A 20,514-nucleotide genomic window follows, 5' to 3' on the forward strand; every position below is an offset into this window, starting at 1 on the left:
ATGACCGCCAAGACCATGATTTTATGCAAAAATGGGCTTTCATGGGCCCCCATGGGGGGCCCGTGGTGGGCTAGTGGTTAGGGCCCAAGCCCATCGTGGGTTGGGCCATGGGCCGAAGTCCTCGGCCCATTCGTGGGCCCTGATGAAGCCTACTCAGAGCTTCCAGCCAGTACAAGTATTTCTCTTCAAAGAATCTATGTACTCGGCCTCCAGATTTCATGCTTTCGTTAAACTTTCTAGCTCGGAGGCTCCTTGAGGCCAAACCGTAGAGAAGAAGAAAAAACTTCAGGAATGGCTTGATCATCATTTGAATTAGTTCGATGTACCAAAGGGACTCTTGCGCATACAGTTCAGCTGAAGATGATGTCTGAAAGTTGTCTTCTGGGGCTGATGGAGACTGGGGACTGGCTGGAGCTAACTCGAGAAGGTGGTCAGGCTAGTAAACGCAGTATACCCCGGCGATCACCGCTTATATCTTTGTTGGCGATAGCTTTACTTGGGTCCAAGAAAAACCAGACAGATCATCCCATTTTTGCTATTCCAAACTTCCAGGACCCTAATGGGGCTTCATCCGCTAGAAATTCGCTTGATGGCGCTTTCCCCTGGTACGCGTGGCCCACGCACGGTGGAAATAGTATCATTCCAGGCCCAATAACGACTGTATGGCACGACAGACTTATCGCAGCTCTTGGGAGTAAGCCGTCTATGGCCCGTAAGTTATTCTTCCTTTGTCCCGCGAAAACTATTTCCTGAATGTACACGCTATGGCGGTATCGCCGTGGTTCTCGACACATTTCAATACGAAAAGAACTGGGTATTCATATGTAAAGAACAAATTACCGTACGATGGCAGCAAATGCTCGAAATGAAGCCTCAGCTGGTGGAAATCATTACGTGGAACGGTACGTCCGCGATCTCTGCTCTCATGATTCCTGGCTAATGAACTTGCCTCCCAGATTACGGCGAATCCCATTACATTGGACCTTACTCGGCCCATCATTGAGACGATGGCTCGTCGCAATGGGCGAAAGGCTTCCCCCACGGCGAATGGCGCATCATCTCCAAACCCTACATCGAAGCATACAAATCAGGAGCAACGTCCCCCAATGTTGAGTCAGACCAGACGGTCTGCTGGTACCACCCGACTCCTAAAGGTGTGACGTGCGAGAAGGAACCCTCTCAGCCCGCCAAACGGAATTTCAATGCTATCGGATAGCGTTTTCGTGACTACCTTGCTTACCGAGCCAGCTACCTTGACTGTCACCAGCGGTTCAAATGCGGCCATCTCAGTTCAGGTAGAGGTGGAAGCGGGCTGATTAAGAAATGTCAGAATACTTTTGCAGGTTAGGATCAATCAATCAGCGTATATATCTTCCATTCAAGGAACCCTTGGAAGCCTTAGTGGAGAATATAATCCAAGTGGTTTTTGGATGACCAATTCGGGATGAAATTTTCACCGATTTGGCATAGCCTAGTTAACAAGCCTCCCATGTGGCCACCAGTTAAGGCCTGTGAAATCTGGGCGATGCCTGTGTTTCTCTAGAGCGGGTATAAACTAAACATATTTCATACCATCAGGCAAAATTTGCCCTGCTGTAGTTGGCAAGCTGCATGTATGCCAGCCCCCAAGTGGACATGATGGCGCAAGTAGCGAAGGTCTGGAGGCCAGTGACGTCGGTACCGAATGCAAAGTTCCCACTGCCTACCTGAAATGGTGTCGAATCTGAGCCGATATATGTCCTAGTATACAGTGCTTTAAGAATTTAAGATCTTCGACTACAATTTATCGCTGCATGTGAGCGCCCTATTAGCAGCAAGCACAGGCTGGGGACCTGTATTATCTTTATTCGAAGATATTCTCAATTGGTTCCTGTGGAGAACGGGCTGCTCTCTACTTTCTCCCGCTCAAGCTATAACAAGTGCCATATCTGAGAGTAAGCACAATCCATGTTATACTAGGCACAGCCATAACCTTCTGGTATGACTTGAGTCCCAGATCCCTAGCTCTTCCCCAGCTGCCGATCGCGCTCAGATATGCGGGGAAAGAGTTGGAGTGGTTTTCGGCAACTACTTCGCCAAATGGTTCGAAGGGTGAAAAGAGTGAATCTAGTGGAGGAAAGACTTGAGGTAGGTTGGCAATGGATGTCTCCTCGATGGTTCTCATTTTTAAGTCGATATAGACTATCTCTGTATAGTGAGGCCTACAAGGTGGTATCGGTGAAGAATCTACCGAGACTTTGGACATTCTTCTGGTACTGGCTCGGGTTCACATCTGAGGTTGATCAGGCACGATGAATCACAAGGCCTTATGCCTCCATTGGCTAGAAGTCCGACTCATATGCGCTCTGGCTATGTTTCAACAGGATGTGCAAGATCCTGTTCTCCCCAATTTGCAACCTTGGTTTATGACGCGGGTCCTATAGCAAGAACTTGACCATTACCTCATGACTGTGTCTGGCGATAGAATAAAGTCAATTAAATGCCTAACGCGGGCTTTACCCCAATATGAACCAACTTAACCCAATTTTTGCATAACTCTGATCGTAAGGATTCTTAGCTATCGGAATAATATGCTGAGGGCGCTGGACCTAGAAGCCCTATATTTTAGTTTGTGGTTGTATAAACATATGTTTACTACGTGCAACACTTACTGTATCTCCCGGGTCAAATGAAATTGCGATCAAATCTTTTCATGCGACACTTGCTAAGTGGGATACTATTCTTACCGAATCTGTGGATTTCGTGGATTCTTTTAGCTCGTGGGATTCCACAACTGCCGTTTATGACTTGGGACAACTGGTGACTCCGTCACCGAAGACACTTCTCCCATTGTAGCTGTCATCCCGTGGGCTGGCATAGTGGCGCTTTGGACTGGAGGTCGCAGATCGCTGGAAAGTCGACAAGGCCAGTCGGCTCCAAAGCATTGGATTCAGGTTTTTGAGAACCTGGCGCCACTTCCGTTGTTAACGACGCCTACGCAGTATACGAAAGTATCCCGAACATGTGGACTAACAATGACACAACGATGATCATCCAGCTATGACTAGCATCTACTGACTGTTGCTGCCTCCATCAACCGTTAAGCAGATAAATTTGACGATCACGTAGAGCACAGACAGGAAAGTGAAAGAGTTGTGGGCACTGGAGGATTCATATAGCTGGCATTTCTCCATGCTAGTTCTGAACTCCTTACGTCTAGGTAACATTGACCAGGCAACCGCGTATTTGCTCTACCAGAATTCTAGTTTAACGATGCTGGATATCCCGAGGGAGGCAGTCGGGTCATGACACCATACATGCCAGATGCCGCTTTGCTGTTCGCGATTGCTATGATGACTGGAGGCTGGGATGAGGCCAAAGGAGCTCACTCTCCACCTCTTACCGATTGTCACGGAGAAGTCGTTGGAAACTGCTGCTCGCCATGTGATAGATTTCGTGTCAGGATTGTTTGGGTGACGCGGGCCTAAAAAGGGGAGCACGCATTGGGAGGCAGAGAATTGGGATCACAGAAGATCTCAATTGACAATAGGGCATAGAATATTGTAGTGCACCCTCTTTTACAGTCCTAAGCACATGCAAATAAGCTTAACCCCAACTGCAGTGCGCCGGACTGCAATTCCCCCGTGGGATAGTGGAATGGCTCAGTGTCCGGATTCTATGGATGGGCTTTCAGAGCTTCCGCCTGGATTGCCGCCGGCTGCGCGCCTGAATGAGCAGCGCGATGACGGCGATGCTTTGCGGTCAGGGGGAGATTGTAAATTAAAGTAATGTGTATGTGGCAGCAATCAAGTTGTTGCACTATCCAAATTGGAACTGCATGCAGTCTCAGGACCTGACTTAGCCTTGCGAGACGGTGATGAAATAGGCTGGGTAGGAGTTTGTGGCTCGGTAGGCACATCAGACTTTTCAACTGACTTGGCTAATCGTCCATGGCTGACCTTGGACGCCTTGGTCTCAGCGGGAGACATGCCCGCCTTTTCGGAATTACTGGGTTTTAATTTGAGACGACCTTGTTCCAAAGCACGAAGGACAGCTCCAATGTCTTGCGGCTCAATTGATCGCAGCTTGCTCATCGCGTCCTCGGAGACATCTGAAAATGGATTCCATCCTAACTCGTCAAGCTCCTCGGAGCCGGATGACTGAGACTCAGGCACAGGGGTGCCATTGATTAACCGTCGCCAGTAAGTGTCAGATACACTGAGTGTACGTGGCATCTTTACATGCTTAGCATTGGAGCGTGGACTTGCGGAAGCATGTTTTTCGTGTTGACGCTTCAACGGACGAGAAGGCATGGCATCAGGGCCTTCGCCCACCTCATTGCGAATCTTGTAGTACACAAGACCTAGAGTGGCGGCGAGTACTCGATGTGCGGTTTCGGGGAAGCGACGAACGGCTTCTTCTCGAGTTATAACGGCTGATTCATCGCTGGAGTCACTTGAGTCGCTGTCGGCAAATATGTCGGTCTGCTGCATACGAGACCAATCCTTGTAACCACCCAGTTGGTAAAATTCCGCGAGTTCAACCAAGCGATGAACTATATATATGTTAGAAAGCGGAACGATGATGTGATTTCATTGATCAACGCATACCTCGATTTCTGTTTTTGAGACACCAGAACTTCCAAACCGTGCGCGGAAAGTATTTGGGCCATTCAAGAGCACCGCTCTCAGTGATGACAGGAACAGAGCTGATGGGCGCAGAAATGGTGTGGGCGAGAGAGTTGAAACGGACACGGTCAGAGAGTCTCATGTGCGACGCCATAGAGTCCAAACGCGAGTCCACTGAGTCCAAGCGCGAGTTTATCTGGGCGACATCAGAGCGCAGTGCCATGACGTTGAGGTCAATAAGGTGGGAGGTAGCACGTTGGGTCTCCATTTCGCGACGGATGTGGTCATCCTCGCGGTTCCGGCGGTCAACATAGCCATCCTTAGTAAGGACGGTAGATTGAAGCTCGAATACACGCGAGTCGAGTTGTTTTATGCGCTCATCAAGATCAGCGTTGTGCTCAGCCGGTCGCGCGCTGGATATGGAGGGCGGAGTGTGGGAGTTAAACGGGTGACTCCTTATGGTGGCCGTCTGGGGCATGATGATAGTGATTATATTAGTTGTATAGATGGCGAGATCATATTTAGAGTCGCAGGTCGTCCAGGTTGTCGGTGGGGATCGTCAAAGGGGTTGCCTGGAGGCGAGGGTGAAGGAGAGAGGGTCGCAGCGTGCCGCACTGCTGACCGCCTTGGGGTCTCACAAGTCAGGCCGTCCGCCATGACAACACCACAGCATCATAACTCACCATCTACAATGTGATTTACATCATAGCTAGATGACTTCCATGCTATGGTTAATTCCTGGCCTGTTATTCAGCCAAATACAGAAGCCCAAAGGAAAGCGAGTGTCGAGTTGAAGATGTTGTCAAATACCACTAAGACCAAATGCAGGAAGGTTTATTTTGGTTTACTGCAGGGTTAGGGAGTCAATATAACTAACAACTCAGGTTTTATTCTGTACCTTTCTGCCGACTCAAATCGGGACGGTGGATGAGCAGAAGGCACAGATACACTGAGCGCATGAATATGGGCGGCTCCCTGCCCGAGCGTAAAGGCTCGAAATAAAGTATTCGCTTTTCTTGAAGCTGGGGTTGTGCGCGTACAATATTAAACCATTTTGTGCAATTGAGATAGACTTAAGAAATAGCATAAGCATCGGCCCACGCCGCCAGTATGCCTGCTCTTCGATTGAAATAACTTGAGCGCTCCGCTTTCAGGTGGAGCTCATCCTTGGTGTTTCTGTAGCCGCCCGCTCTGAACCCGAAAGCTTGACTGGCTGCGTGAGGATACCCCTCGATCTGGAGGCATAGTTAACTAACTAGATAAGTTAGTTTCGTGGCTGTGGATGAGTCATTGAATGCTGGCGCTAACTAAGTGATTGGATCCGGATCCGCCATGTGACGGACGTACGCAGGGTCCTACTATGGAGATTTAATCAAATTCTGACAAACTCGGTCAGCTATTGTGGATGATGGTAACAATGAAAACCTTGCCTGAGCGCATAGAAATAGGATTTAGTGGCCAATAACCCTGCATACGGGTAGATACCCATCCCAAGGGCCCGTCGTTTTGGTTATTCTACGAAATGAGGAACCGAAACACAGGCTGAGTCTGGATGGGGAAATCATGTGAGAAACAGCAAGCCATCCTTGGGAATTGTTACGGACACAACAGATTTTTACTGGTTAACTAGAAGAAAGCTGTTGTGTCCGTAACAATTCCCACTAGACCTCTAGGTACATCGCGGTGCTACATCGTGTGCTCGCAGTTTAACATTCCCCACTGGTTGGACAAATGGTTCGCATTGTCGGCGATCCCCACCATCACCACGGGCGGTTAGTTCAATCACCGCATTCGACACGTATGATGAGACCTTCTCTTTCCACACAGGGCATACTTACCCAAAACACCGACAATTTATGACGTGGTGTCCAACGACTAAGCGCTGAGCAGGTAATCACATCTGTCCAGGCGTGGGGCGGACTATGCCACCGTTCTTTGAAGGAAAAGAAATTCCACATATCCACCATTAGCCGCGAACCCTGAAACACGCCCACATGGTTGTATGCCAGTCTCATTTCGCCAAAGATTCGGTCTTTCGCAGTACCAGAGTAAAATAGGAAATAGAGACTCGTAAGCGACCCCTGATCCTTATCCCAGCGCGAGTGACTGGCCTGTGCCCAATATTACGACACTGTCTGTCTGTGGGGACCATTTTCGAAATTTACTGTACCGTCTGGTATGATCGGTCTTTGATTAGTGGAGGCCTCGCCGGCAGAAACACCACTGTATTAAATACATCAGACACCGCTGTACCCCACCTTCAGAACACCGTCCGAAGGGAGGACCTCACGAACGGTCGACGCAAGATCTAGTTTACTCGCATTCACCATTACGCATTCTCTATTTGAGTCACAAATCTCGTTCAAAGGCGAAGTTAACGTGTTGTTTGCTGTCAATGCCGAAATGAATTCTCAATCGCAACCTTCCCCCCGAGATCAACTTTTTGAATCAACGGTTCTGGTTCTGGAGATCATCAGAAAGGTAGAACCTAGTGGACTTGTTGACCTCAGCGCCCTTGAGGATGGAATGAGATCACTGCAGGACACATTACTGGGCTCCATGTGGTGTCCCGGTTGGCAACTTGACCCATTCTATTTGCTCTGCCTCCAAATCTGCGATGGTATGACCAAACAGGCCTCACCTGATAGAGACGCCTCTCGGATTCTAGAGATTACAGTAACGGGTTATGGCTTATATAAACTCCAGGAGGTGCTTTTGGCGTTATTCCATGCGCTTAGCACTTACCTTAACATCATACGCTGGTACGTGAAGATTATGGGCTATAAGAGCAATATACTGAAATGCCAAGCAGTGCTCCGGGACAGTTCAATGACAAAACTAGGCGCCGGTGCATGGCCTGCATAACCTCTGCTATCCGTGACCTTAAGAAACACGAAACACATCTCAAAGGCCTGAAAGAATCCGTGTCTGTTTTACAACAATTATATCTCACAACCACTTGTCTTTCGATGCTGCTTGGGCGGCTCCGTGACTTTGGAGTTGATCGATACACACAGGATGAGTGTGGATGCATTGACCACGGGAGTAATCGGAGGTCATCTTGGCTGGACGATATTGTCATTATACGGGCTGGACAAGATGGGCTGGAACATTACGCTATGTTTGGTGAAAAATTACTGGAACAAATTATACGCCGGAGAGGTCTGGAAGAAGACAAGAGCTTGGAAGATATTTCGAGGACATACGAGGATGTGGAAGGACGTTTTCGGACCACTCTTCAAAGTCTTCAGCACGGTGAAACGTTGATACTGTACGAGACATTGACCCGTGGTTACCGACTGGATTTCGTGGGAATGTCTAAAAAAGGTTTAGAGCAACTCGGGTGGCCTTAAGTGGGCGTGTATTATACGGCTATTGCAATGAGATGAATTACAAGCTTGAATTTCTTAAAGGCCCATATCTCACAATTTGTAATGGCCTGTTCAAATCCCAATAGTTTGCGACAATGCCCCTAAACGAATCCGTTCTAGTCAGTCAGTGAGGTTAGTTGTAGTGTAAAGTTATTCGCAATGGATCCCATCCCGGCCCATTCCCGTTACTACAGTTAGTACGCTACCTGCGAGAACTGGTCCAAGTTATATTTAGGTACTGATTGTGGCGGCTACCGTACGCCGTTTCTGGCTTCTTGGCGAAGAGCCGGGGCCAAGTATACCGAAACACACGTGTTGACGCCAGTGCCTGGCGTCCATAGAATGATTGGCTCACGGTTGCCCTTCAAATAGCTGTAAACAATTGACCCAAAGGAGAACCCCCAAACAAAACCTGTCCGCTACAACTCGTCGTACTGTTTCAACCAGAATCCTACCAGAACAACCTCTTGCGCAACACAGATCAAGTCAACGCATCGATTTATCTAGCCGAATCAGATGCCACAGAAACATTCCCCTATGAGACTCCGGGAACAAGGACGAGGTGGCTCTCACCGAATCCCAACCAAACGCGCCCGAGGCAGGGAAAAGAGGGATGTAGATCCTATTTTAAAATCTACAAATTCATTTACACCATACTCGAAGGTCGTCTGTCGCCCGGTTTGTCTCTTCTGGACCCTTGAGATTTCCACCACAGGTCCCTAACTACTTTGATTTTCCTTTAGGCTGTCGATGATGACTCCATTCGCGAATATCACGTCTTGAAAACTCTTCGCCAAATGCCTTCCAAACTGGTTGATGATCCTCGTGTCTCCGAACTCGATTCCGCCAGCAGAGCCTTCTTAATTATATCGCCCCGTCTCCGATTTGCACCCCTTTTGCTCCGTGTCAAAGACCGGTCTTTGGACCTTGATTCGTTGCTCGAAATGCAGCGGGCTGTACTGGATTACATCAGACTGTTATACAGCAAAGGCGTTTCATATCAGGTCAGGCAAGAATATATGTGTCCGGTCAAAAAGGCGTCCGGCCGCTGGAAGTTGTATCTGGGTGGCTGGATGGAAGCGGGATACAATCCGAACGGATGTCAATTATGGCCAGCCGAGTGGAAAGAGCAAGAAGCGTCGCAGTGCGCTGAGATCGAGCGGATTTTCGAGGAAGCGCGAACGACGATTATCGGACGACACGATTAATCTCAAAGGTTACCCAAGATAATGACGGGAGTATGGACTCGATGGTTTGCCGCTGCTTTAGTCAAATGGGCCGACCAAAACCCAGTTTTATTTTGGTTCATATGATACCAAGCCTTCCAACCATGCAGAGGCTCATGAGGTCCAGGCGCGGATTGATCATGACGGGTGGGAATATATTGGAGGTACGTTGGTGACCGGAGTGCCAGGAGTTTCAATTTTGGCTGCAAATGCTCGTCGAGGGAGTGTGTACGGTAATCGGTGGGGTCTGGTTCCAGCGAGTATCGTGCAATAGCGTGTGCTGGAATCTCAAGTCCATGGGCCAGCAGCACTGGCGAAAACGTACACCATTGGTCCTCGCATCACTTCAATGGCTAAGGTGTCTATGGATTTCGTCATCAAGGCGAGTGGCCTTGTTCATGAGCCTATCTAGAACTTGATTATCTGTTAGTGATGTCGCTATGCGTTAGCTCCGTCTCGTTATCAGGTCACCTCCCACCTATCCCATGGGGGTCGCTGGTATCCGGCGAATACTAGCCATTTTTGAGCCTAAATTCCAGCCAGCTTTTTGGTAACACTATACCCCTAAAAACTCACCAGTTGTCCATCATTAATCTTCAACACTACAGATTTCCAGAGCGATCCAGTATAAAAACTGTGATCTTGGCGCGGTCGAAGTTGGTCGATTTGATATTGATGGGGCGCGACTGTCGATCCCCGCGGGAGCTAGGGTTTGTAAGGTAACGCCACTAGTTGATATGTCCAGGCCGTTGTCAATACATATTTTTAAACTCAAGGGCCCCGACGGAGAGGATTATCAAATTCTCTTCCATGTACCACACGGTCAGAATGGAGGCAAGGTACCGCATGGCCCAGCACGAGGTCTTTGGGTTACTAGATTGGAGAAACACTTCAACGTCATTGTATCAGAGAAGGGGACCCAAGTTTAGAAATTAACATGAAGTTTGTTTGTATGAATCCGTACCGCACAGTTGGGGCGATGGCTTCATTCTGCGTAGCCTCCTGGGAAGCTACTCATAATTAAGAAATTCCTGGTGGGGCGGGGCTGGGCCCCCATCCCACGAGCGGCCAAGGTGTAGAGTTGGTGAAGTGAAGAATTTTGTAAACTGAGCGAACATTTCGACTCTAATCAGGTGAAATATCCTGTAATACACATAACTCGATATGCTTGACAGCGTTATTTTGAGGCCTTTGATGTCCCCACCGAACCCCTCCTTCCACCACTTGTTATTGCAACGGGTTCTCAAATGTGAAGAATGGAACACTTGTTCATGCTGGCTATGTTACTGACTTAGGAATGAAGCGCGCCTTTGGAATCCTATCAATGACTTACATGAGTCGAAAGCAACGTAAGGTAGCAAAATGGTTCAGTGACATGGTAACGTAGTGTCCTGGCATACCTACCAGCAGTCGAAGCGACCTTTACACTGGGTTTGTATGCTTAAATATCGATGATGATATCACCTCCGTAAAAGATGTTGTGCTAATCATGATCCCCTTTTTCTACTTGATTCATTGCGCAATATGAGGAAGTTAGATTTTAGTGGCGCGTTCTATCGTGACCAGACGCTAGGTGCGAAAGATTTGCCCTTTTCGGAGCAACTCAGCGTTAATCAAGTCTCTAGCAAATCTTCGCTTTCTATTCAACAACACGGCTGATATCCTGACCTGCGAAACGCGTTCCGGCTACGTGGTCGCATTCGCCTACAAATCGGAAAATGGAGAGCGGGTCAAGATCATGCAAACATACGCGGGGGATGTACTGCAGGCACTCAAGTCTTTACATGACATGTCCAGCAATTGTATTATGGAATATCTTGCTGATTGTGGCCATGAATTACGCCGCGACTACTTACCAGAGTGTCATATAACCATCCCGATGCAAGTTCAATATGGACCGGAATTGAAGAGTCCTGCGCTATCGGGCATTGACAGCGCACCGATCGACATCCCTTTCCCGGCGCAAGATCCTGGGAAGGAAGATCCTGAATCACTTGCATCACAGGAAAGTCCTAACGTTATTCTAGAAGGTATTCGGAAAGATTCTCTATTTACCATAATCATGATACTAACCCTACTATAAGAACCAACCATGATCATTACTCTCGCAGAACAGAGTGCTGCACCACCTACAGGTGGTTGCGAGGGTTCACAGCCCGTTTTGACGCATTCGACCTCATTCCCTTCCCACGCCGGTGCGAAGGGCTACTCAGTACTCGTTGATATTCAGTATCCGGCCAAGAAACCTATAGGCGCTCTGAGATTTATAGCGAATCCCAGTCGCCAAGGTCTTCGACAAGTTGTGGCGCAAATTTTGGCTACCAATGATCCCCCAAACGACCCAAGCTGGTTCATAAAATCATTGAGTGTTCGGAAGGGGAACACTTCATACGATGTCTTGGGCTACCCACAGGATGACATTGGTAGCTTACTGGACGATGTTCTTGAGTCTGAAAAGCTCATCAAGATTGAATGTGTATGCAGCATCTAACTGACATGGTTCTGTTTCGGATATACGAATGAAGTCGATGCTTGTTATTTCTATTTTTATTTTGTAACCAAATATCACAACCCGTGCCCCTGTTTGCTTGGGGGAAGCGGTAAAAAATTTAGGCCAGGGCCAAGATCTCGCCTTGCTCCAGTGCCTTTTAAGAAACGAACAAACATTACCAAATATTGGCTTGGCCAAATTTACGCCCCATTTGCGCCGATTCAAAGAATTGTGTGGTTCTCCCTTGACTCACTCTCTGCCGAAAGAATCGCTATTACTGCTATTACTGCCCGCTTAAAGATTGGCAGGGGCACACTATGTCACTTTGTATCTCGTTCGTATGCTTTTAATGGGTAACCTGTGTGCCTCGTCTGATTTTGCTACAGGGACACCAGGACAGCCTCCCATGCTGTCTCAAGAGCAGCATGAGAAGTGACCCTTATTGGCGTGGTTTGGCTGAAATACCGTTTTGGAATTGGTGCGTCCGAATGTATTGGTCTAGACCAGCCGTTAGCTTTTGGAATCTGAAGGGAAATGACCCCTTGCCTGCACACCATCGGCTGGTGTTGCGTACTGACATACTATGTATATAAGACGGAGTTACACCCCGTCTCCGTTAGTTTTGTTGTCATTTTGACACAAGCGAATTTCGATGTCTCAGGTTGAAAGATACGGCAGTCGTGGTCACCTCGGACAGGATGCACAAGTCTGCGACATTCTGTTTGCAAAGCCGTTGTTCGCCGCGCTTTATTCTTTTGAATTAGGAGGGACTTGCGTCCCATTCCTTGGAACAAGTTGCAGCTTGTTTTTCTCGTGAGGTATTCAAACTCCGCCAAACTCCGCGGCTTGAAGAAGTTTGGCGGTTTACTCCCATCCCTTCCTTCCATCTGACATGAAGTTATAAAATGGGGCCCTTTCCATTCCAATCCATCCACTCTGTTTTCTCCTGCAACAAGATGAGTTCGCCTTTTTTGGCGGCACGTTCTTTCGGGAGAACAAAAATTCCCTGCTCTTCCACCCCTGTATTGTATCCCAGAGCCTAAACTTTTAGGCGTTAGTTTATATGTGAGTTTTGTTCAAAATCGCATATCCCAAGTACCAAACTTGGAGATAGTTTAGTTGAGTGGTACTAGGCACATGCTTGGACGATAGCGCCTAGTATGAGAAACATTCCAATATGAGCACCGGCTGGGTTATATAGGAACTCTTCCAGCACGTTTGACATCAACTGAGCTGATACACACGAGCTCAATGTTCTATCTCGCGAGACACGGTCGAAACGCGTCACGACGTAATCTGAGCCCTCAATTTATCAGGGGCTTAGGTGTTTACGTTATTCTTCACTACGACAAGTCAAGCGGTATGTTTTTGGCCTTTTCTGAAAAGCGGAGTTACCCGACTCATACCCTCCTTCTCTCTTATGATAACACCGGCTTATGGGCACGGTCGGAAATTCCTATCTTGATAACACTATTTATCAGTTTCGAGTCCGTAGAACCTGTCAACATGGAGGCCCGGGCACTGCGTTATCCGTGGAAAAAGACGCTGCGGTGTTGGCCAACGACGGAGAGCGTCCATAGAAAACGCCATCCTTTGGTCCACTACTCTCGAGAAAAAGTGTGCACCCCCGCACTGATATTTTCCAAAGCGGTGAGACCAGGTCCAACAGAAGAGTCACTTCAGATACATCAGAATTACTCGAAAAGCAACTTATCGATGGATGTGGGAGCATGTCCCGGAACCAACCGTTCCTTTCGACCCGGATACGCTCAAGCCACAATCGGTGATGGGATAGTTGGGATTCCATTTCCCCCGAAGCATCCAACACATACCATGATTGGCCCCCTGCAAGGCCATGTCCCTGCATGGTATACAGCCAGGCCGTATCGGCGTAGACGGTTGAGAAGCCGTCCCGGCTCCGTTAAGCATTCAGCCTCAGTTAAATTACAGGTATCTGTGCTGATCCTAAAAGCTAATTTTGACTCCACAGGGGCAATAACACTAATGCAGTCAATGACTCGCCCACATGGGCGAAAATAGGGGAATGTCCGGAGGACAGATACACTCTCAACCGAATATTGAAGCAGATTAGTCAAAACCCCTCAGCTGGTCCGAGAGCATAAGTTCGATAGATTCCGTCTCGAGGATGGCGCAACATTGAAGAAAACTTAAAGAAAACCTTCCGAGATATTCCAGCATAGCCGTTAAACCGAGCTTAAGCGGAAGCCTTCATACGACGCCTGAGTCTCCGGGACGTGGAGATTTGATTGGCCCTTTGAGACCTTTGAGTCATACACCCACATTTGACACCAGTCTCAAAGCCACACTGTTTGTTTCGCCTGAATGGGGTGCCGCTGGGACGCGTCTGCGGAACCTCCAAGTTCTCAATCTTATGCGGCTTCAGCTCTACTCCCAACCATTCAGCCTCGTGGTACTTTTTTTTCCTTTTTTCTTTGCTTTTTTAAAAAAAATTTGATACATCGAATGCATATCCCGCTATTTGTTAGGCCACGGGGTGATAACTTTCCTATATGAGATTTCTTACATGTCAGTATACTGACTAGTATATAATCTTCGAAGGGATTGATCTCTATTCCTAAAGGTCTACTTCTTTCATTCCATATTTTCGCTATTCTGTTCCGAGAACTTTAATCATCATCGCATCTCAGACTCACTGGCAAAGATCTCCCCAAAATGGGTCGGCAAAAGTACACGGAGAAATCGACAATAAGAGCAAACACTGTTTATCATGAAATTCCTCAAAAAATGATCCTGGGCCGTGCAACTTACGTTGTTTCGAACTTCCAATTTACCCAAAGACCAATCTACCTTAGCCCCGGCCTAATCATGAAAGCCACCTTTGGTACTAGATTGCTGGTGAATGCCGCGGACCAAGATAAGCCATGCTTTATTCGTCTGGGAAACGAAAAGGAAGGATCGGAGGATCCTGTGGATCTAATTGAAAACATTTTCGGCCCCCATTGGCAGAGACTAATGGATAACAATGTTGGGCCACGACGCCAATTCAAAATTTTGGAGGAAGCCATAGTGCACCAATTTGGATGTCAAGGCCAGAATGTTTTCCGGACTGAGACAGTGGTGGATTGTCACTTCGGGACTGAAGGATCCAAAAGCGATTCAAGTACAACTATAAAGATACTACTCGAATTAGGCTGGCAGGAGATTGATATTACGCTCAAGGATCATTATGAACGCAACCGAGAGAAGCTCATTGAAACTTGTATGGATTGTATTGCTGGCTCATGACTGGAGTTGTGATTGGTGATGGCAAAGGAGAAGGAGGACATGAGGATAACCCTGAAGTTGCCGCCCCGGGACTGTCTCCTCCAGATATCAATCTGCCTTTTGCCAGTGGATGTATGTGTTTGAAATAAATCAGTGCCCGGTGAATGTCTTTCTTCAATTTCATTTCAGTGTCGAAATTTCGCGTTGGATCCACCGGGTCGGTCCGACGACTTTTTGTCACGACGACGTTCCAATATCACGCCAACTGTTTGAACTAGATCGCATTTTGTGTACTCTGATTTGGAGGTTGCGTTTTGTTGAGGTGGGTGGATCATCTGGCAAAATGACGCGGGATAGCGAAGGCTCAAACAGAAAATTGGTTGCGCGCGACCCTTGAAATTCAAAAACCTGAAGCAGTCCTGGCATCTTTGTTCAGGTGAAGCAGCTTTCAGATATCGAGAGCCGTCGTTCTTTCTTTAGGAAATTTACATTACACGAGAGTTTCAGAGATTAAGGGGGCTGGACACATATCTTTGTCCCGGCAAATTGATATGCAACAAACAGTAGTAGTTCCACCCATGAGAGAAGCAAATTGCTGGGTTGCAGCGTAACGGAAGGCACGTATAGGGGTCATGGGAATTCAAACCTACTGTGATGCCTATTTGGCGCACCCTGATAGCCCTCTGAGCTGTGTCATCTTGTTCCGATTTTCACGTGACTGGGTTAACCATACACTTCAAGAGCAATTCAATGAATTTCTCTCTCTGTTCACTTGCCCACCTGTGAAACAAGCGGACTAGATGCGTCCGGATTACCCACCTCCGCAAACGACACCTTACCGGGACGTGTCCACTGGACCACCGCTTAGCCTGGAGAAACTACGATGGTGAGAATGCCGGCGGGGGTTTTCTCAAATGGAAGACGAAGACGCCGCTTCCCAAGGCCAGCTCAACTCATGCTATTGATCGTTAAGAGGCGCAGTAAGCTAACTAGTCATACACCCTGAAGAGAGCATTTGACTGCAAACACCTGAAGAGAGCCGACGTGTAGTTTGATAGCTAAATCACTGGGTAGAGGCTGATGCAGTGGTATCGCATGACAATGCAGTTTCATAATCAGGCAAATTTACCACTTGCCAGGGTCTCACCTAGGTGTAGTGTGTGTAAGGAAATTGGCCACAGGATTAATGCGTGTAACAAGCAGGAGATATTGTCTACTTCGAGGCTGCGGCCACGACCGGCGTCGCCCTACCACTGCGCGATAGACCATCATGATCCCTACGAACCATGATACTACGTACTATGCTAATTATGTAGGGCTTAGATCTTCACAAGGAATATAAAGATATCCATTTTTGATTCGTACCAGTCACCGGTAGAAAAAGAATCAGTGTTATTATAACGGTTTTCGTGGCCATAGAGCAGCAGGGGTGGTCGAGCACTCGCTAAATGCCAAGGAATCCTGTGGATGGCTGAAAAAGTTGTCATTCACGAAGCTTTCGTTTTCTCTATCTTTTCATTGATTGCAGTACAAATTTCCTTTTAATGACATCTCACCCAAAACACGGCTGCAGTACGTATCTTATTGTCCTCCCAGCGTACCATATGTTTCCCATAGTTAGGTGCATTAAATGACCTCCGTTTCATCTGGCCCGAAATGAATTTCAAACTTGCAGCCCATGCTAAGCCGTTTTTTGCATCTCAGCCCCCACGGACAGTGGTGACTTTTGTAGCATGAATGGTCGTCACAGTGAGCACCTTTAATGCATCGCAAGTTTCGGGCCTTGGACCTGAGAATGTTCAACTCCTGGGGATCCAATTTTTCAAAATGTTCTCGCTTCTTCCTGCATTTGGGGTCAACGCATCCCTTCTTCAGGTAGTGGTCATTGCAGAATCTTTTTCTGATGCCATTTTTGTCCCAGCATTTTGCGTCGAGGGATTGTACAGCGGGGTCTTCTGGGTCGATAGGTCTTCTTGGAGGATCCACACGACAGCCTTGGTCGTTTCGAAATATTATTGTCTTTTGAAACCTCTTTTTAATACCGTAGTATGATGAAGGAGGCCTGTAGAGCTGAAGGTCATCTCCAAATTTGCTCTGACGGTTTATCTGCACGGCTGAGGTCACCTCTTTTCTCAAAAAGGCTCTAGCTGAGCTATTACTCTGTCTTGATGGCTTAGAAACAGGTCTCTGGATCCTAGAAGGCGGAACAGCGGGGGGATCACCAGTCGGTCTGATGCTTGGCTGTGTATTCTTTGGCGTCGACAGTATGGCTGAGACTGGATAGTCATCATGCCTCGAGGTCTTGTAACAAAAAACCGCATCAAATTGCGTCGCAGGAAGCTGAAGCCGTTGTTGAGCCGAGTCGGCTGGCGCTGTCTCAATGAGGACGATTTTCTTGCCAGCATCTTGGTCGGCTCCATAAAATTGCAAGTTGGTACTATGGTCGTTCTGATGAAAACCGGCAATGAATATTTTCTCGCATTGTACGATCCTGTAGTAGTGGTCCAGCATGTCTTGGGGAGAAGTTAGAAATGATTTTATCAATAACGAGCTAACAAGCACTAACCCTTGAGTGATCTAAAATTTGCACTGCTCTTCTCTTGCCAGGCGCCGCTAATGCCAGAATACAGTATACCTGTAGTAAGCTGCTTGCAAAACATGTGCATGTATGTGTCTGACTCGGTCGCTGGTGCCGAGTGGAACGTTCCAGCAAGGTTGTCGCTATCTGCAAAAATTTGTACTAGAACAGGAACACTCCGCTGGCCAAGAGGCGTGCCTGCCAAGTAATTTTTAACCCCTTCTTCTAGCCTTCGAGCAGCTTCGTATCCTCCATGCCGGCCTTGCAGTAGATCATGTTGGAATTGAATTCTTTTAACGTCCACCAGCACGATGACGAAAGGGTTTTGGTCCTGGGTGAGAAAAATAATCATGAGGCGGAGGTCGCCATGTTCTAGACCACGGAATGACTTACAACAAATTCAACAGGCTCTCTATTCTCTTTGCATATCTTTTGATATCTCTCCATCTCTTGTTGGTATCCGCTCCACCACCACCACAGCCTCCAAATCGACTGTTGATAACAAGATACATCCATTGGCTCCGGCATATCTTTTATGTGCCCGGTATTTGAGCAGATAGGCAAATGTTGGTGCGAAGTGACGGCTTTTTCCAGGAGTTGTTGATTCACTCACAACGGGTCGAGTAGAGCATAAGTATTTATAGCATGCGCACCGAGAACCAATCCGACATCCAAGTGATCGTTAGTGGGCCGACTTTTCGTCTTGTCTTGTAAGAAATCGCAGATCGATCAAGCGCCTACCTATTACCTGCCAAGGAACAAACCTACTTATTTAATTGGCAGCGTCAATATCACAATATTTTACACGGGCGGGGGCCGTGCGGTATACGTCACATCCACGGGCCAGTTATACTTTAGTTTTTAGCGCTAAGTATCATGTTCCCTGTTACCCTGTCCTGCACAAAAAATAAAACGCGCTCGAAAATAAGCCTCCAATCATTAACTTTTGCTAACCGGGAAGGCCTCCGTGTCAGTCGGTGTATGGGCTGCTGCAAAACTTTCTTATTAAGGAACAGACGATAGCATATCGATTGAGCAATACAAGAGCGACGAGACTGGCTCAATGATGAAGGTTATTGACTGAGCTGGCAGCTATTCCTTGTGCGAAAGTTATCCCCTGCAGTAACACCGTTGCCTAGTATCACGTGCTAAGAATATCAGCATGCAATGTCAAAGACTGCTCATATACCTGTAAGATAACCAATCTGGGCGCTTGCCGGAGTAACTAAGTCACTGGCTGCGGCCTCTCCGTACGTTTTCGTCGCCACATATGACCAATAGCCTACCTAGCCTTTTAACTTAGAACGTTGATGAAGTAATTAATTAATATCTTACACATCCGTAATCGCACTAAAAGGCGCAAGCGGACAGTCGAGGGGATATTTAGCTGATCCTCAGCCGCTCGTTGAACTATCAATGCGCTTTCATGATTTGATAATTTAACTCTCCAAGCTGGGATTTCCATCGCCTCTCTCAGCCCGTATAGAGCGATAACCGATCAATGGAGCTCACTGTACTAGCGCGTGGCGTCGCGAACGCCTTATATGACTGTTAACTAAATGCCTACAATTGTAGCTGCATGCGGAGTTAGTTAACTAGCCGGGTTCCTGGAGGGTTAATTTGTGGGTTGCGTGGCCTATAGTTTGGAATAATATGTCAAAAACGTATTTGTCATAATTGTGCCCAAACGGATGGTTAGTCCATGGCTCGTCCTGAAGCGATTCACTGGCCGGACTCGTCCATCTAGTGACCGTGTATGCATAATCAACATATGCCAGTCCGGCTTCTGGCAGTGTTCACCTCAGGGCCCATTAGCAGAATCATTGTACCACTCGACAAGATCTGCAAGACCTTTTCCAGCGGTCCAAAAAACACTGGTCACCAAGCAGGTGATTAAAACCGGTTCACGGGCATCTTGCTTGAGGGTGTGAGGTGTTTCCCAGACCGTACACTTCACGCAAATATTTTGTCAATTATGTATTCACCGGAAGGGAAACTCCGTCTGTTTCGTGCTTTATGAATTTCCTGGGTTGCTGTATAGCGATACCTGCCCTTGATGATGATGAAGAAGTCATTTGCCCCATGTCCACTACACAATCATTCCTGGGGGCTTGCTAGACGGAGGCCCTGAATGATCGCTCGTTCTATATCAACCTACTACCGCTAGATTTGAAGCGCCTAATAATCGTCAAGGCCGTTTTTATTCGTAGACCCAACTGATATTCACAGGATGCAGTTGAGAAGGTGGCTGCGGTGATGAACGTTCAAGAGCTGTGTACGGGGTGTGGTAAAACCTGGGCGGGGGAATTCGTGGGGAAAAGGGGGTTGTGTATGGTGTCTTGGGTCTATTTTGGCAGGGGGAATACCAGCGTCCCCAACTTATTTAACGCACGGCACTCGTAACATTTTCAAACGAGGGCTCATCAAGCCAACTGCTGGATGGAGTGAGACACCGCAGGGATTTTTAGGGTGCAAATAAACTCCAAATATAAACGCAATGGAGCAAATCAAAACAGCCATTACGTAGAAGAACGGCGAAGAAAGCGAATAGGCGGCAATCTGAATTAGCTGTAATTGTAACCTGCCCTCCCCGCCTTGTCTACACCTTTGGCCCGCTGCAACAACCTTGTTTAGTACTCGACTGACGGCCAATCATTTAGCGCCGTTGTACTCAGACTTAACGAGGCGGGAAGACGAAGCGGTGAAGGCACTGTAGAATTAGTTATGGCGGAGTCCACCCTGGAGTCCGCCGTGCAGACTGGGTCTCAGAAAACATAATCCTCGCGCCCACCCCAACTTCAAAAACTTGTGATCCAATCATTTCGCGCCGTCGCCGTGCCTAGTAGGGGTACGTCGTTCACGTCCCTGTCAGCAAATACCCCGGGGGACGAAAGGAACTGGCCGAAATCAAAATGACCATGCATCACGGCAGGCACCGGCGAAAGCTTTCTAACTTTAGAGCAGACCAGACCTGGTAACTAACAGAGTGACGATT

The 20,514-nt window shown here is 47.7% G+C and overlaps 6 protein-coding genes across 6 annotated transcripts; 4 read left to right on the forward strand and 2 right to left on the reverse strand.

The window, feature by feature from the left end:
• Positions 1-865: 865 nt before the first annotated feature.
• N7473_011100 (uncharacterized protein) lies at positions 866-1,216 on the forward strand (the record flags this gene model as incomplete). Its single annotated transcript, XM_057157039.1, has 2 exons — positions 866-902; positions 1,005-1,216. 2 exons carry the CDS (start codon positions 866-868, stop codon positions 1,214-1,216), a joined length of 249 nt encoding a protein of 82 aa, XP_057004333.1.
• Positions 1,217-3,785: 2,569 nt separating this feature from the next.
• On the reverse strand, positions 3,786-5,085 carry N7473_011101 (uncharacterized protein; the record flags this gene model as incomplete). The annotated part of the gene is made up of 2 exons (XM_057157040.1): positions 3,786-4,534; positions 4,590-5,085. The coding sequence occupies 2 exons, from the start codon at positions 5,083-5,085 to the stop codon at positions 3,786-3,788; spliced, it is 1,245 nt and encodes a 414-aa protein (XP_057004334.1).
• Positions 5,086-7,224: 2,139 nt separating this feature from the next.
• N7473_011102 (uncharacterized protein) lies at positions 7,225-7,960 on the forward strand (the record flags this gene model as incomplete). The annotated part of the gene is made up of 3 exons (XM_057157041.1): positions 7,225-7,227; positions 7,314-7,369; positions 7,420-7,960. The coding sequence occupies 3 exons, from the start codon at positions 7,225-7,227 to the stop codon at positions 7,958-7,960; spliced, it is 600 nt and encodes a 199-aa protein (XP_057004335.1).
• Positions 7,961-8,775: 815 nt separating this feature from the next.
• On the forward strand, positions 8,776-9,186 carry N7473_011103 (uncharacterized protein; the record flags this gene model as incomplete). The annotated part of the gene is made up of 1 exon (XM_057157042.1): positions 8,776-9,186. The coding sequence occupies one exon, from the start codon at positions 8,776-8,778 to the stop codon at positions 9,184-9,186; it is 411 nt and encodes a 136-aa protein (XP_057004336.1).
• A 2,110-nt stretch (positions 9,187-11,296) lies between these two features.
• N7473_011104 (uncharacterized protein) lies at positions 11,297-11,695 on the forward strand (the record flags this gene model as incomplete). The annotated part of the gene is made up of 1 exon (XM_057157043.1): positions 11,297-11,695. One exon carries the CDS (start codon positions 11,297-11,299, stop codon positions 11,693-11,695), a length of 399 nt encoding a protein of 132 aa, XP_057004337.1.
• A 5,401-nt stretch (positions 11,696-17,096) lies between these two features.
• N7473_011105 (uncharacterized protein) lies at positions 17,097-17,966 on the reverse strand (the record flags this gene model as incomplete). The annotated part of the gene is made up of 4 exons (XM_057157044.1): positions 17,097-17,101; positions 17,164-17,454; positions 17,508-17,850; positions 17,913-17,966. The coding sequence occupies 4 exons, from the start codon at positions 17,964-17,966 to the stop codon at positions 17,097-17,099; spliced, it is 693 nt and encodes a 230-aa protein (XP_057004338.1).
• Between the last annotated feature and the right edge of the window lie 2,548 nt (positions 17,967-20,514).

Source organism: Penicillium subrubescens, assembly GCF_028828155.1.
Source record: "Penicillium subrubescens strain IBT 31985 chromosome Unknown utg000008l_segment0_segment0, whole genome shotgun sequence".
In the NCBI taxonomy this organism is placed as follows: Eukaryota; Fungi; Ascomycota; class Eurotiomycetes; order Eurotiales; family Aspergillaceae; genus Penicillium; species Penicillium subrubescens.